The sequence below is a fragment of the Micrasema longulum genome, unplaced genomic scaffold (genome assembly GCF_059751315.1).
Source record: "Micrasema longulum isolate JH-2025_06_02 unplaced genomic scaffold, ASM5975131v1 h1tg002096l, whole genome shotgun sequence".
Taxonomy (NCBI): Eukaryota; Metazoa; Arthropoda; class Insecta; order Trichoptera; family Brachycentridae; genus Micrasema; species Micrasema longulum.
This window is the reverse complement of record NW_028279263.1, coordinates 20,195-38,244: the sequence shown is the minus strand read 5'-3', so window position 1 is coordinate 38,244 and position 18,050 is coordinate 20,195. Positions and strand designations below refer to the sequence as shown.

At 31.6% G+C, this 18,050-nt stretch overlaps 1 protein-coding gene across 1 annotated transcript in view; it reads left to right on the top strand.

Annotated features, from left to right (window-relative positions):
* onecut (homeobox protein onecut) overlaps positions 1 to 17,009 on the top strand; it is a 44,833-nt gene extending 27,824 nt beyond the window's left edge. The window contains exons 2-4 of the mRNA XM_088239227.1: positions 8,982 to 9,005; positions 11,009 to 11,124; positions 15,903 to 17,009. Coding sequence (XP_088095353.1) covers positions 8,982 to 9,005; positions 11,009 to 11,124; positions 15,903 to 16,151 — 389 coding nt within the window. The 3' untranslated portion in view covers positions 16,152 to 17,009. The remainder of the gene's footprint in view (positions 1 to 8,981; positions 9,006 to 11,008; positions 11,125 to 15,902) is intronic.
* Positions 17,010 to 18,050: the final 1,041 nt, after the last annotated feature.

Genomic DNA, 18,050 nt, shown 5'->3' with positions numbered 1-18,050 from the left:
GTGATGTTTTCTCTTATGGTTGCAGACTGTCAGGAGAGCGCTCGGTGCGCGGACGGCAATGTAAACTCGGATGGCCCCCGGCGGCGGGCCCCCGAGCGGCCCTGCCCCCCGCCGGCCCTGCCCCCCGCGCCGGCCCCGCCCTGCTTCCCGTGAGTCGCCATCACCTGACCGACTCTGCCTGACTCGCTTGCACGGTCCTTCCCGAAGTTCCTGTTTTACCGACCGAACTGTCAAACATCACTGTGGTTTCAGAAACCGACGCCAGAGACCGCTAACACCTAATGACAGCAATCTCCAAATAGGATGATTAAGTCTGTTATTAATATTGTTAATATGTCCAAATCTTTATGCTCATATCCGGAGTTAGATTATCTCGATATTGTATTATTTATTAACTGTTATTTAGAATTACGTCGGTTACGATCATCAAATGATACGCAATCAGGATTGCTCACGTGAGATTCATTTTTCACTGAATTTACAATAGTAAGAATAATTTACAATCAAGAGTTTTAGAGATAAAACGTCACATTTTAGTTTGAAGGCTGTCGGCGTAGAAAAGATAACCATTTCTCTTATGTTCTTTATAATGTTTTAAGAGTGGCCTCTGTTGGCTGGATTCACATATTGTGTGATGTTCCGGCACAGACAAGTTTTAGACACAATCCATGATTTAAACAAATTAAAATAGAGAGATTATTAAGTATTAGGTATTTGCAAAAAATCTTAGCTAAAACGCCAGTTAATTCAATTGAACCAACCGTGTAAGTGGACTTCAATCTAAAGCGTAGTACGATTCCAACAATTTCATCATCGTAGATGTTGCAATTCGTTTACTGCCGCAGTATTTTTTGTACTGTTAGGTGCAAATAATTTTAGAACTGTTCAGTTCTATAAATTCTTATATCATGTAAAATGTGCATTAGATCTGTAAAGGTTTCATATAATTTTTTCCAGTTTGAATTTTAGCATATTATGCTAGACTGATTCTCTATATAATCATATTTTACTTATGACCAGTGCTTAAAAAGAGTAAACACTTTTGATTTAAGTTGATCGTTTGAGTTTAAAGTAACTCTAATGTGAAGCAAAAACTTCATTTTATTGTTTAATATAACCTAATCTGACAATCGATATGGCTTCTTTTTCGAAGGAAAATAATTATCCTTATTCAAATATTCTGATCAAATAAGCAAATTGATAAAACATGGTAGGTCACACCATAAATTAGTAATTAGATCATGTTGGCCAAAAAGCAATAGATTCAAAAACTCTAATAAAACAGGTATATTTGTCTTCATGTCTACTTTGGTAGAAAGTGAGCAAAATGCTCAAAACCAGAAACCAAATGAAGAGTGCAAAAAAGTTTTGGTACAAAATTTAATATTTAGTAGATGCAGACGCATTGAAACTGCAAAATAAACCCAACAACGAATCGAATTGATTTTAGTTGCATTTAATGAGTGTAAAATAATATGCAGGTCGTAAAACTTAGAATAAAAGATTAAATAACATATAATTACCTAAATTGAAAGAGTTGTAAGGAGCATATGATGATGTGGTACAAAATATAACCTTATACGATGATTCGTAAGAAAATAGCTGTTTTCGTTTGAAATGTGGCTTTTGATCGTGAATTTTCCTTCCTCCTTTGAAGTGTCCCAAAAATATGGCAGAGGTCGGTAAACAGGTAAAGAGTCCTTTAAGTGTTATCCTTTCCATCCTGGAACGTTAAAATCCAACCGTCTTCTAGAACATTGCGGTAAACGCAATGGTAAATATAACAATCCTTTGTTTTACGACACGGGTTTATACAGAATGCCTAGCATCAACAATGAATTTGAGGCTCTTAACAGACCACATTTCAAACTTGTTATCACCAAACTGGCTCTATCAAAAATGTAGCCATCTTTGATAAATGTAGAATGTCTCAAAAACTCCAACCGGTTGTCAATTTAACGTTCCTAACATCATGTTACTAAGCTGTTGTTAACTTTGACGCTGGTTGTATTTGATTAAAAAAGATCACTATAAGTTTCTCGTACGATTAAAGAACGCTTCATCAAAACATGATAAACACAATCAAACCAACAAAATGCTATGGCTGGGCTATCAAACAATTAATGAATTGGTGTGGTGAACCCTTAGACAAAATTAAAGATAATACTAACGCCAAAGCGCGGTTCTTTTAGATGCTTTGTTCCATGGTTTCGGAGGCAAGCGACCTTGGTATTTGTCTTTACCGTTGATCGACGAGGAAAACCTGGCTATTGCTGTTAGTTTGTCATCAATTTTATTATGTTTAAGATGAAAGCGGTGGTTTTATGGATACGGGAACGTTATACTGATCGAGAATGTTAGATATTAAACTGTTGTAGAAAGATAGATGGCGATAGAGCCGAATGTTTGGTGTTTCACTTATATGTTTTGGTTGCGATAATCCCGAATGTATCCTAGAGCATTTCTGTATGCCGCTAGACTTCTACATGTCTCCTCGCTTCCCTTCCTTCCCAACTCCCCGCTGAGATCCATAGTTTACATTGCCGCCAGGTAAAGAGAGTTTTATTATTTTTGTTACGCTTTTTATCCATAGATGGCAGCCCCGAATCTAGAAGACGTCATCGAAGCTGATACTCATTTATTTTGATTGATTTGAGTTTTTTGTAATATTTTTTCATAGGAATGAGGAGGAATCAAATCAAATACTAAACCCTAAAAGGAAAAGACTGCAAAGTCCACAATGGATTTGAAAAAAATACAGCATTTTATTATTTACAGTTCGAAAAAACGCTTTGAATCAACCGATTCACGGACAAAATTTGACATTCAAAATAGGTACAAAAACCATTTTGGTCAAGATACAGATGTTAAGTATTTTTTCTCAAGATGTTATATTTTATTTGGCATATAATTAATGTAATTTTGTAAGTAAATTCTTTTGTAATTTGGTCAATATCTAAAAAAACGTTTCATAAATATTATTTCTAGGTAGGTATAATATATTAAGCTGAGAACGTGTAATAAAGTCGTGATTAATTACATAAATGTAAAATGATATCTCGCAGGCATTCTGCAAAAAAACATTAAAGTAAAAATTTTGCCGTATTACTAACTCAACAAAATATAAGTCAACAAAATATAAATTCTTCTAGGTAATAAGAAAAAAATATTACAACAATTTTACGTTTATTATCAATCGAAAAATAGTTTTAAACACCTAAATCAGTATTATCACAAATCAGGAACAACGTTAAAATCGTATTAAATATTTAGAGTTGATTTTTATTATCAATGCATAAAAAACTAGTATTCATTCATAATTTTTTTATTTTTTTTATTTTTTTATTATTTTGTCTTTAAATAGTACAAACATAATAAATGAATGTCCTAATATTAACTTATATCTAATTATTATTAAAACATATACTAATTATTAACATTTTTCATTTTCGGGTTTAAAACGAACACATACAAAACGGCTAGCAGTTCGCCTCACGCCTATTTGACGTCACGTCATGCCCACCAAGTACGTAAACTATAATGCGTGCCGTTTGTCCGATAGGGCACCAAACATCTTACTTTCGGTGAATCTAAAATATGCGTATTTATAAACCATTGTAGAGAATTTATCCGACATTGCGTCGCACGAAAAAAACGTTAAGAGTTCACTCCTGAAAACTAAATTCGGCCCGGACCGAAAGAAATATAATCATCTTGTTAGTGCGAACTGACCATAATATTGTTGTCACTCTGAAAAAAGTCACTTATCCTAAAAAAATAAATTTTGACTTGAATATGCCATTCGAAGCGGAAAATCATTATCTTTAAAAGGCAAACATCACCGAGGTAACTTAGTTAGAAAAAAGTAAGGTTAATCCGAATTATTGGCTGGCCCGAATCCTGCTTTGGTCGCAACGCGTAGTCCGCTGCAATGTCAGCCTGGACGAGTCTACAAAACAACGCAAATCGAAAGAATTCAGTGCATTTCATCTTGACAGTTCGTGTTGCCTGACCGCGAGCTCTTCATAAGTATTGTAAATTCCTTCTGCACGAAATATATGGAGTAACCCGTGTGTACTTTTACTTAAATAACTGCAATGTAATCCGTGAATATCTTACTCATTTTAACCTCAAATAAGCTTACGCACATCCATTCTATAATACTAACATAAATGAAATAATATGAAAAACATGTCAACAAATACTTATTTACATAAAAAATAAATTTAAACCACAGCACTATAATAATTAAATATAAAACTTCCTTCTTTTCACTAACCCTTATCGCTTGCATTGTCCAGATTATAAACAAGCAAAAGTCACTGATTAAAATTTTAGCCACCTTGCCTCATTAAAAATCTTCCAGATATTTTTTAATGTATCAGAAGGAAAAAACTACGAATTGAATTTATTAAAAAAACACAAATGAATTATGCTGTGTACATAAAACCTCCAGAACCCATACATCTGATTTTTCCTTGGTCTTTAACTTTCAAATTGCATTTTTTCAAAATTATGTTTTTTGGGTTAGTGACTTTTTCCCGAACGGCGACGGTATGTAGGTATCTCAGTTTTAAGAAAAATGACAAAATTTGACTTGTTGACAAAAATTGCATCTTTATGTCATAAGTACTGACTTTTATTCAGATGGGTTATTTATTAATTTATTAACAGATATATCGAGTATTTTTTAGATGTAATACAGCTTTAAATAAAATAAAAGAAGTAAACATTCGTTGGAAACAGTTTATTTTTATTGTATTTAAATAAATAAAATGTCAAAAAATGTCCCCTGCGTCTATCGGCTACATGGCGCATTCTGTTCAATTTTAAGACACTTTTTCCAACAAATTCGGCGTGATTTCCGAAATAATACGAGTTACTTTGGCTTCAAACGCTTCAAGAGTTGTTGGTTTGTTTTCAAATACCATGTTTATTACGTAGCCCAATAGGAAATAATCCAATGGCGCCAAATCACAGGATCGTGGAGGCTAATGAACACGTCCATTTTTAGAAGTAATGTGGTCGCCACATTTGTCACGCAGTAAATTCATGGTTTCACAAAGAGCTCTATATGTTACGTTTGGCGTTAAAAATTGTTCACTATTTAAAAAATATATATATAGAAAGATGCATACTACATTTTTTTTACAAATTCCTAACTATAAAGCCAAAAGCCCTGTGTTAATTTAGGATACAACATAATGGAAAGTGGAAGCATGCACATTATTAAATCATACCAAAAATAAATATAACGTAGCCCAATAGGAAATAATCCAATGGCGCCAAATCACAGTGAACACGTCCGTTTCTAGAAATAATATTGTAGCCAAACTTGTCACGCAGTAAATTCATGGTTTCACGAAGAGCTCTATACGTTTGGCGTTTAGTTTAGTTCAGTATTATTATTTTTATTTTATTTTATATTTTATTTAAGAAAGGTAAATATTACAAAAAATCAAAACGTATTCCTAACTATGAAGCCAAGAGCCCTGTTTTGAGTTGGGATACAATATAATTGAAAGTGGAAGCATGCATTTTATTAAAGAATATCAAAAATAAAAATATCAATTTTAATAAACATCTAGTCAACACGATTAATAGTAAATTCTTCATTCATAAAATTCATTGAATCACTTAAAAATGATAAAATACATTACAACTTCCCTGTACAATACAATTAAACAAATAGTCAATTAAACTCAACAACGAATTAATTCAAATCAACAATAAAATTGAAATCAGTAAACACGGATTCAATGCTATGCCGTCTTGTCCTGCAAATATTCTTTGACTCTGAAGTAGCTCTTTACAAACAGCCTGTGCTTGAGAAAATCTTTAAAATTCTTTGTTGCCAAAGACTTAAGTTCAAGAGGTATCTTGTTGTAGAATCGTATGCAGTTTAACTCAAAAGAATTATTAATTTTTTGCAGTTTACTAGTGGGCACAGTTAGTTTGTTTTTATTTCTTGGGTTGAACCTAAGAAAATCTCTGTTCTTTTTAAAATCATCTGGACACTGTTTTCTTGAGTAAATTTTCACGATTTGTAAGCGTTGTTCGAGTGTAAGGCTTTCTATTATTAATTTAAGTATTGTTATAGAACGCAAACGTTAAAAGAAACTGTCATTACTTTGACAAGAGATACTATTACCAATCGAAAGTTCTATCAGTACAAAAGAAAACCCGTTGCAAAAAAAAAAATCAGAAAAAAACGTCATGTAAAAGTTTATTAGAAAGGAGATGGTTAAATATTTTTCACTTGGGTGACATTAAGACGACAATCGACGATATTGAATTATTCATTCATTCATTTAAAATTATACACTTTTAAATATTAATGAATTTATTTAGGCATTTTAGGCTGTGCCCGTGTCAAGCCTAATAATACATAGTAAAATTAATTAGATTAAATTATAATGACATGTGATGTAATATAATAACAATCCAGAAAAACAAGGTATAAGTAATAAATAATAAAATTCAAATTAATACAATGTAAAAAAGATAATCAGATATAAATATTAAAATATAAATTATACAAATTTAGATTCATACAAAATCAAATATTAAAAATAATAGTATTATTGAAATCATCAAAATAATAGTAAAATATAGTCGTATTGAAAGAAAAAAAACGAAATAATGTTTATTTGATGTTGTTTTGTTTTTAATTTATTTAAAGTATTTTATTCTTACAAGAGACGCATTATTTGATTTATGAATTAAAAAAATAATTTTCCAATGGTTCATTATATTGAAAAATTCGTATGATTTGGTTTATTTATTCGTTTCATATACGAGTTTATATTATTTTTTTATGCTGTGAATGTTATAATTTAGAGTTTATTTTACATACGTATTTATTATTTTTATTGTTAAAATTGATATATTTAAATAAATGTTGTCAGTAAACTTGTTGCATGCAAAAAATAAATAGTTATTTTGAAAAAAAATGTAGAAAGTTAAATAATTGTTAGTTTTATAATTTAAAAAATCAGATATTCAATTTAAAATAGTTTTACATGCGTAATTCTGGTAAAAATAACATAACCTCAACATACAGCATAAAATGTGTTGAAATGTTTGTAGACAAGTTCTGAATTCAACCCACTAGACACTAAAGAGTTGATCAAAATTGACAAGATATTTCAAACAGAGATGTGACAGTCTTTCAGAATGAGATACGGTAGACTAGGTATTCACAGGGTTTAGTATGTCATTGGTTGTTTAAATGATCACTTCTACCTATGTTTAAACATGCACATTTCATAAATCGTTTGACTATTTATTGTAAAGTAAAAGAGCATACACAGAATCTTGAAAAGAGCATACACCAGCAAATTACTAGTATTTAATGACCAACAGAAGTTAGTGTTAACTCCAGTAAAAAGTTTCAACTGAAACCAGGATGTTATTTTTTTTTGTTTAAATTAACCAATAGTTTATTTTCTGTTTTAATTTTGGCAGAAAATCTAAATTCTGTCTTTCATTAGTCCTAAGCACTGTAAATGACATAAATTTATGTTTCCCTTCTGAGGAGATTTTCCATTTCTGTTAAGATATTTATCACACTATCATCGTTTGTGTTTATTTAGTATTTTTATTTATTTTGTCTTAAGTTATTATTTATTACTTTATATTTACATTTAACCCTACAATGCCCAATGAAGACGATCTACTACATACCGATAATTGGTGATTAAATTGATTTCAAACATGTAGTGTTTACAGGTTAGCCATTTTAATTTATTTTAAAAAATCTCCACCAGGGTAAAGTTTTTCGATTAAATTTGAAACAAAAAATCAGTAGCACGTATTCTGTCAGAAGTGTAATTTGGCTAAAGTTCAAAGGGTGATTTTTTAAATTTTTTTTTTAAGATTTGAAGTTGTAATTGCTACCGAAACTTTCATTGTTATATAAAAATATGTTAATAAAAATAGTTATTTCTTTTTTCCTTACATTCTTGCATTTTTTAACATTTTAATGCTCGATGTAGCATATTGCCCACATAAACCAAAATATGAAATTAAAACTGAAAAAAATAGCTGTTTAACAAATTAACGCATCAAAAAAATTGGGCTTTGAAGGGTTAAGAATTTTTTATACAATTTAAATCCGCATTTGTAAATTTATAAATATGTTTTATTCTTTAAGAGTATTTTTTGTCTATTTTCATGTGTTATTTATATTTTTTTAGAAAAAAATAGTTTAAATATTTAAAGTATTAAATTTGTGGTTTAACATATATTTCAATGTTATTAAATATTTGTATATAATGACTTATCGATATTTCTATGTCTGTCAGTTTCGCCAGGACACTAATTACACTTACATGCAAATCCAACTATTCACCTTCACCATATAAAACCAACGTGCTGATACGACCCATGTTATTAGAAGCCAATATCTACGTGCACTTAAAGTTGGCCTTATATTTTGTGCAACTTCTGTCGTTAAGAATTCTTGATAAATTCGTGTCGAATCATTTTCGGTGTATTGGCAATTTTATTGAATTAAACTTCAAAGAAGTTTTGTGACATAGGTTGCGTGTATTGAAATAAAATAATCACATATTATATGGAGTTAAATATAAAACTTGTAACTTAGTTGACAATGCAAACAAAACTGATTGAATCTAGACAAGTTAATGAACGTAAATTGAATTTACGTTTGCGTCGAATGTCATTAGCTTTGTCGTGTCGGTCAACCGGTACCAGCGCTGAGCGGAGAGAGTCCGGTTTACGTTTCCGTTTTATGGCAGTTGATGACGTTTTAGTTTGGTTTGTTGATGGGTCTGGTACTTAGTATTGCCAGTGCCCATAGTAAGATCTGCATGTTAGTGTAATAAGTATCTTGACGAAACCGGTAGACTTAGAAAAGTCGATATATACTAACATTTATTAAATGTTATATTTTAATGGGATTTTTTTATTTATTTTTAATTATAATATGTAATAACCTTATTTTTTGTTTGTTACAGCGGCCCAGATTCCTCAACGTGGCAGTGAGTATCATAAAAAATTAGAGGATAAAATAAACGTATCAAAGAAATGGTTTTCACCAGATTTTGGGTTCGAATCCCGATTAAACAAAAAAATAATCAAGTAAATAAAATTACATTGTTTTTTTTTAAAAAAAAACTATGTGAAAATTTCACAAATAATAACCAAACAATATTCTAATAACGGCAATAATATTTTTTCATTACTATATAAAAATTGAAGGTGGTCTCCGTGGTGTAATGGCTAAGATCACAGTCACAGAGCGTGCCAGGTTCGATTCCCGGTTAGGAACAAACTAAAAAAGGATTTTCAACCAATTAGGCCTCCTGGCCTGTTGTGGTGCAATTTTTTTGAGCAGAGACGGAGATTTTATTAAAAAGAAAATATGTAAGCACATTATTTAATTGAATCAGGTTGTGGTCCCGTAGCTAGTGTTGCGGACTCGCGGGCCAGAGGTCCGAGGTTCGAACTCCACTCTACCCCAATTTGATTTCCGATTTCTAATAGTGAGTTATAAATTTAAAACTCGTTGAAAATGGCCACAAAAATTGAAATATTTGAATAAATCATAAAACGCTCATATTTTTTTATTTTTTTTTAAAAGAAAAAAATAGCGGTGAGATTCCGCCATCATTAGGTAAACCAAAACCGCCTAAATTTCTAAATTTTAATTAAATCTTCTCTCACTTCTATAAAAAAAACTATAATTTTCATAAAATTACTGAGGTATTTTATTTCATGTTTTTCTAAATAAATTTAGATGTAAAATACAGATGCGTAATTTATTTTATATTAAATGGACTAAACTTAACTAGTCTAAATGTAATGTAGCCTGAATTCGCAAAGCGCTTTGCCCTATTTATATGAGCGAAAGTTGCAAGAATATACTTCTGGATGTGTACGGCTTTTGGTGAATGCTGTAAAGATGATACTGCTGGATAGTATACATCATTCTAGATGTAAAATTAAGCCTGTTTGTGAAAGTTGCAAAGACAATACTACTTAATAGTGTGCACGATTCTAGATGTAAGGTTGACCCTGTTTGTAAAGGTTGCAAATACGACACTGCTTGATAGTCAGCACGATTCTAGATGTAAGATTGAGCCCGTTTGTTAAGGTTGTAAAAACAACATGATTCTAGATGTAAGATTGAGCGTATTTGTTAAGGTTGCAAAAACAATACTGCTGTATATTGTAAAAGATTCTAGATGATTGAAGATTCTAGATTAAGATTGAGCCTGTTTGTAAAGGTTGCAAATACGATACTGCTTGATAGTGCGCACGGTTCTAGATGTAAGATTGAGCTTATTTGTTAAGGTTGCAAAAACAATACTGCTGTATATTGTAAAAGATTCTAGATGATTGAAGATTCTAGATTAAGATTGAGCCTGTTTGGAAAGGTTGCAAATACGATACTGCTTGATAGTGCGCACGATTCTAGATGTAAAATTGAGCTTATTTGTTAAGGTTGCAAAAACCATACTGCTGTATATTGTAAAAGATTCTAGATGATTAAAGATTCTAGATTAAGATTGAGCTTGTTTGTAAAGGTTGCAAATACGATACTGCTTGATAGTGCGCACGATTCTAGATGTAAGATTGAGCTTGTTTATTAAGGTTGTAAAGACGACACTGCTGGATATTGTACATGATTCTAAATGTGTGATTGAGCCCGTTTGTTAAGGTTGTAAAGACGACACTGCTAGATATTGTACACGATTCTAGATGTAAAATTGAGCTTGTTTGTTAATGTTGCAAAGACAATACTACTGTATATTGAAAAAAAATCTAGATGTAAGATTGAGCTTGTTTGTTAAGGTTAAAAATATGATACTGCTTGATAGTGTGAACAATTCTAAATGTAAGATCGAGCCTGTTTGTAAAGGTTGCAAATAGAAGCTAAATGTTGTATACGATTAAGCCCAGATTTACATTAATATTAAAAACCAGTTGATAACAGATGCCTGAATTCGCAATGTGTTTTGTCTAATTCCCGTTGGCGAAGGTTGCAAGAGGAAGGAGGAAGTTATGGTTACGAACCAGGACCTACTTCCTTCACCGAAGAAGCCACGTTTGGTTTTCACCGACCTACAGCGCCGTACTCTACAGGCTATTTTTAAGGTAAATGTTAGTCAACAATTTTTTATTTTTGTTTTTATATTGATTTATTTAATAATAAGAATGTATTTCATAATTTTATTTATATCTATACTATTTTTATTTTTTTTATTAATATATAAAGTCTGGAATATACATTGTCATGAAGTTATTCCTGTGCGTAGATACGGTATGTCAACTAGCCCCGTTAATCGCGGCACATTTGCAATGTTGTCAGAACTGTTTATTTCGAACTAAGGTTGAACAACCTAAAGGGACAATTTAATGTTGTTATGCAGAAAGCAGCCAGGCATAGAAAATGAAACTTAGATAATAGCACATTTGTGTGAAGAGTGAAAAATCAAATCTACAAAACAGTTTGAATGTTTTTGACTTTGACAAATGGTAAACAATGAATACATTAGTTTTTTTTACATTACAAATTATAATTTAATTACGTATTTGACCAATTTCAATGATTTTTTAAGTATTATTAAGATGTTTCTAGTCTTGTGGGGTCTTTTCTACAAATTGAGAAATGCCGTTTTTGTGATCGGTACTATTTTCAGATGGTGATTATTACAGTTTTTTGTACAAAAGTGACCTAGCTGTTTTCAGGAAAACATAGAATTTACCTTACTGCATTCTAAAACAATTTATTTTTTTTAAAATTGTGGACTGGCTGCTTTCTGCATAACTACGTTCAATCCGTCGAAAAAATCCGTTGACGAAGGACCTCAAAATTTTGAGAGCTGATTTCCAAATCTTTACCGCAACGTGACCATCTCGAATCAAGAGATGTAAGCCAAAACCTACCCGTGGGGCGTCAAAACTTGACGCAAGTCCTCGATATTTTATCTTTTGCTATCGCGCGAGCTTCCAGATCAATTTTTCTTATTATTATGATATAATTTATTATAAACACTCTTTGTAAAAAATATTATGCATATAATTGAGGACTTTAGATATTTTCTCATATTTATCGTTTAGAATGTTACTTTTGTAATTTTTTATAATTTCTTTTTTGTTTTTTTACAATAAACATAAATGATAGGTGAGTTTTAAAAAAATAAAGCATAATTACATTACAATGAAATACATATTAATAGTAAAATAGTAAACAAAAATCCCACAAAGGCGTAGCCTGTTCATGTACATACAAGAAAATGTTGATAAATGAATTTTTGCTCCTATAATAAATAATGGACAGTTATAATATTTTTGTGTAACATAAGAAAGAAAAAACAAGACATTCGGTAAAAGATAATATGGTAATTTTTTTTATAGTAATTCAAAAAGTAAATAAAAAATATTTAAAAAAAACACAAAAATACTCCTTATTATTAAAGGGCAACAAAATAAATCATAGAAAAAAATTCCTTTATTTTTAAAAATTATTATTTATTTTTAAAATTCCTTTATTAATTCATTCCTTTATTGAACTTGTCTACTCCTTAGCGACTTCTCTTCTTCGTGGGATCTTATTTGCTCTTGACTGAATTAGACGGTGAACACGGGGGCAAGCATTAACTAGCTAGTATTCTCTTGTATTTTATTTATATGTATTTTACTTTCCAGTCTCACAAACCTTTTATACTATTTATTTTTTTATTTCATTATAATATGTAGTCCCTCTCTTCTGGGATTTCTTGAATAGAAACCTTTTGTTATAGCCCGATAGAAGTCAAAATTTTCAACTGTCTGAGACCAATTTGATATTTGTGTATTGTTTTAGAAAGAGTGCCTTTAGAAAGATTGGCATTGAAATGAATATAGACGAAACAAAGATTTTGAATCCAATACTTAGCAACATATGTACCGGAAGTAAAACTATCGGTGCTGTTGACGAGTACATTTACCTTGGGCACAAAATCAAATTGGGAAAATTTAATCAAATTATGGAACTGCCTAGACGAATCAGGTTAAGCTGGGCTGCGTTTGGAAAGCTGAAACACGTTTTCAGAAATAAGGAAATCCCAAATAATCTGAAAGCCAAAGTCTACAACTCTTGTGTTCTGCCGGTGGCAACATACGGTCTTGAAACCATGTCACTCACTGCTAGAAGTGTTCACAAAATTAAGCGCACTCAGTGGTCTATGGGAAGACAAATGTTGGGCGTCTCCTTAAGAGACTAAATAAGGAATGAGGAGATAAGACGCCGTACAAAGATGACCGATATCGCAGAAAGAGTGGGAAGACAAAAATGGCAGTGGGCGGGTCATGAGGCGAGACAAGAAGTAGATAGATGGACCCCCAGAATACTAAACTGGAGACCCTAAGAAAGTAAAAAGAAAGTAAGGAGACCACAGAGGAGATGGACTGACGACGTCGTCGAACCTGTGGGCCATGGATGGAAACAGAGTGTCCAGGACAGAAAAACATGGAAACATTTGGAAGAGGCCTATATCCAGCAGTGAAGAGAAACGGGCTGATAAGAAGAAGAAGTATTATTTTATGGAAGTAAAGCCTTTATACGGTTCATACTTGCTCAACTGGCAATCCATACCGTGTAGCTGATCTTCTGAGCATCTAAATGCGTAGGGAAGGGCAGTACTATGTGTTATAACATTTCAACGATTGATAAGATTTTATCAATGAAACTTCCAGGTCTACGATTTAAGATCCCATGAACTTAAAGGAAATGAAAAGTCACTGAAGATGATGTAAATGTCTGAAATATAAACCGCCATGCTTAGTAAGATTCTATTTCAAATTTTTCAGGTATACACATTCAGTGACCATGCACTATTGGGTGTTAAAAATGGAATGAAGATGATTAATGTACAGAATACAACTTTTAATGATTTATAAGATTACGTTTTAATATTTTCAGGTGTACAATTTCAGGGCTGGTAAACTAAGTATAGAAAACTCAAAGAAGATGATTCTAAATGCCTGGAATAAGAATTATCATGCTTAATAATATTTCATTTCAAAATTTCCAGGTATCCAAATTTAGTAGCCATGCACTATTTAGTTCAGAAAAGGGAATGAGGATGATGAATGTCTGGAAAATAAATTTCTATGGTTGATATGATTTCATTTCGAAATTTCCAGGTGTACAATTTCTGCGCCCATGAACTAATAAGTACTGAAAAGTCAATAAAAACGATGACAAATGGCTGGAATTGTAATGATATGCTTAGTGAGATTATATTTCAAAATTTCCACGTATCCGAATGTGTCCATGAACTATTTAGTACAAGAAAGGGAATAAGGTTGATGAATGGGGAAGACAAAATAAATTATTTTTCAATATTTCAAAATGCTCAGTTCTGTCTTTCACCAGGGCCCACATAACGCTTTTCTTCCGCTATAGAATGAATGACCAGAATCTTATGCGGATTACGAAGGTTAAAGATCTAGGCATCAATTTTGTGAGTTCCCTGACATTTCATGATCAGATCGAAACAGTTTGTAGTAGTTCGTTGAAGATGTTAGGATTCGTCTTGCGAACTGCGGAGGTTTTTGGCAGTACACGAGTACTGAGAATTCTTTATAACTCGTTGGTGCGAAGTAGACTCGAGAGTGGCTCGATGATTTGGGGACCGCGTGAATTGAAGTACTCTCTTATGGTGGAGAGGGTTCAGAAGAAATTTCTTCGGTTTCTCTACACGAGGGAGTGCGGATATTACCCATGGATTTATCCTCCTGAGTTCCTCAAGGGCATGGTTGGTTACAGCAGTTTAAAGACCAGAAAGAATGTGTATTTAACTACGCACTTCTTTCGATTGTTGCGCGGTATTATTGACAACCCTGAAATAATGTGGAGCATTAGCTTTTATGTTCCGGATAATTACCCTAGACAGCGTCAGCATAGACTGTTTCACATTTCAATATACAGGAGCAACCTGCCAATAGTTATGCCTGTTGGAAGGGCTATCTCTATGTTGAACAATATTTCTTTGGACATTGACATTTTTCACGTCTGTGAGGGAGTTTTTCGTTACAAGATTCTCTTACTTTTTTAACATATTATTCTCTGGATATTATGTATACTTATGTGTTTTTTTAAATACTGACCTTATTTAACCTAATTATTTTTATTTTTCCTATATGTATGAATTAAGATATTCCATTTTGTAATGTACATATATATGAATAAATAAAATTGGTTTGAAATTGAATTGAATTGAATGAATGTCCGGAATAGAATTTTTTTATTTATTTATTTATTTAGTTCTATGTAACATAGTCTAATATATATTTACAACACAATATTTACATCTATACTTATTCTAACATTATTTATCACTAATATACACTTAGTATCCTAATTTATAATATTAACTGTTTCATATGTACATTTTCATTAATTAAATTCACTTTTTACACTATAACTATATACTACCTAATATTTTTCACATATATACTTTTTACATTTAATTTTAAATATATTTACATTAATTTAATTTTTTATGCTTTCTGGTATTTCTTCAAATAGTTTTATTCCCTTGTACATAAGGCAGTTCTGGGACATTGCTTTTGATTTCTTTTCTAGTCTTATATTTTTAGATCCTCTTGTTGCATAGTTATGAAAGAACTCATTATTTTTTAGTTTATTTTGAAAATATCTCGGAACTATTCCTTTAATAATTTTGTTTATTTCATTGGCAACATTGAATTTGATTCTTTGATCAATTGTCATAATATCTAGAAGTTGAATCATTTTCTGAACATTTGTTCGCCACGATTAATTATTATATTAGATTTTACTTAAAAATTTACTGGTGAACGAATGATGATGATTGTCTGGAATTTAAAATGTCGTGATTGATAAAATTTCCTTTCAAAATTTCCAGGAAACGAAGAGACCTTCGAAAGAGATGCAAGTAACAATTGCTCGCCAGCTGGGGCTCGAGCCAACGACCGTCGGCAATTTCTTCATGAACGCCCGCCGTCGGTCCATGGACAAGTGGAAGGACGACGACGCCCCCAGCTCCCAGGGATCCCCAGGAGGCAGCAACAACAATGGACTTCTGCACGACGACGACCTCGACCTAGAAGACCCTGACCAAGATCTGGACGACCAGAATGGAGACCTGTTGTGACATAGCGCGGATGGGCAGGTTCACCCCGGCCTGTCCCTCAGCGACAGACACCTTCTGGTTCTTTGATAAGACACTGTTTTACAGAATGACGCTCAAAATAAAACGCATGTATTCGTTTTAAAAAAAGGCATTTAACCTTAATCAGCGGTATTTTTTGGTACAAATTTCTCAATTTCAAGAAGATTATGGTTATTTTTGAAGTATCGTAACCTTAGTGGTAAACAGACCTAAGTTTAAAAATATCATAGGTGCGATAAAAATGACCTAAGTTAACTAGCTTATATAACATTTTCGTTGCAATACTTGCACGAGAGCAAAAAAAAAACATTTAAATATGTATTAATGCTCGTAACTCAATGTTTATTGACATTATAATACCCAGTATTTTTTGTAGAATTTGCTCATTTGACTGTTAAAATATGTAAAGAACACTGTAGAATTACTTCAGTGTTCTTTTTGATATTTTACTCAATTGCTTTTATTTATAGATTTATTTATTTAATTCACGGACGAATGCAGTCCATTCATTAAAGAACATTGAAATTTGTGGTATGTCAAAAAAATCTAAGATATACGTTTTCTCCAAAGAAAGACAAAAAAGTGATTAAACTACCATCATAATAATTATTCAAAGGTCATTTTTAGACTAACAACAGTGTACATCTGGCGGTGCGATTTATTCAGCTGGGATAATCATTAAGGTAATATATTTTACTGGATATAAACATTAACGCCATGAAAAAGTTTGTTAAAAAGGAGATGTTAAGTATTTTTCAATTGGTCTTTTTGCCATCGAGACGACGATATACTAACTCAAAATATTTTTGATTTAATCAACTGTATAAAGAAGAATAAAAACATTTTAAAAAGGAAATGTGGAAAAATCAACACAGACATCGAATCGGTGGAATTTTTTTAAATCTTGTGAATTAACAGCGTTTTGAAGACAATTATCGATATATGAAGGTATTAAAAGCAGTCTAAGAAATATCCATTAAAGGAGTACTGAAATATTTGCGAAAAACTTTGAAAAAAAGAATTGTGAGATTTCTTATCATGCTTCACCAACTCAATGGAGAATGCTCAGTTTGCGGTGTCAAGTAGTATAGTTGAAATATGTTCTTGCAAGATTTAGAGACGGTTTTGAATTACGCTTTTAAGGTGGGTAGGTTTTATGTATAGTTTATTTTTGCATCAAGAACTAATTTTCCTTTTTTGGTAAAGATTTCTACGCTTGCTCTTAATACCCTCATATCGTAAGTATACTGGCAAAAAGCTTTAACTCTTAAATCCCTGTTTTGAGAAATCAAGCATTTAAGTTTTGTTCCAATGATACTCTTTTATATCTTATTTAAATATATAGTAAGATGTTAAGTGCTCATTTAAGAACACGTTTTTAATTTTTCCGTTTCTTAATTTTATACAAAGTAAATATTAAACAATTTAAAGCTTTAAGCCTGAATAAAATACCGGGTATACGACTACCTTAAATTTATTTTTTAAACTACAGACATATGAAATTGAATATTATTTAGCTTATTTTTCCAGCTTGTAGAGCGTTAAAAACTGAACTGAACTGAAACTGCACCATCAAGCCAAATCCGCATATTTTCGAGTTAACGTTTTTTGCCAGTATACCCACGATAAATAATAATTATTTCTCAACTTTTATTCCATTGAAGGTAAATGACGATGAAAATAATTTTAAAAAAAGCATTGTCAGTAAACTGATTTTTAAAAAAAAACACCTTTAATTGTATTGCTAGGTTGATAGCAGTTGCTGTTTGGCAATAAGTTTGTCACTGTGCAAATGTATACACCTGAGTTTCCACATTTTCTTTTTTTAATGTTATATATGTTTACTTTATTTGAGCCAGAGGCGAGTTTTTCACAGTGCAA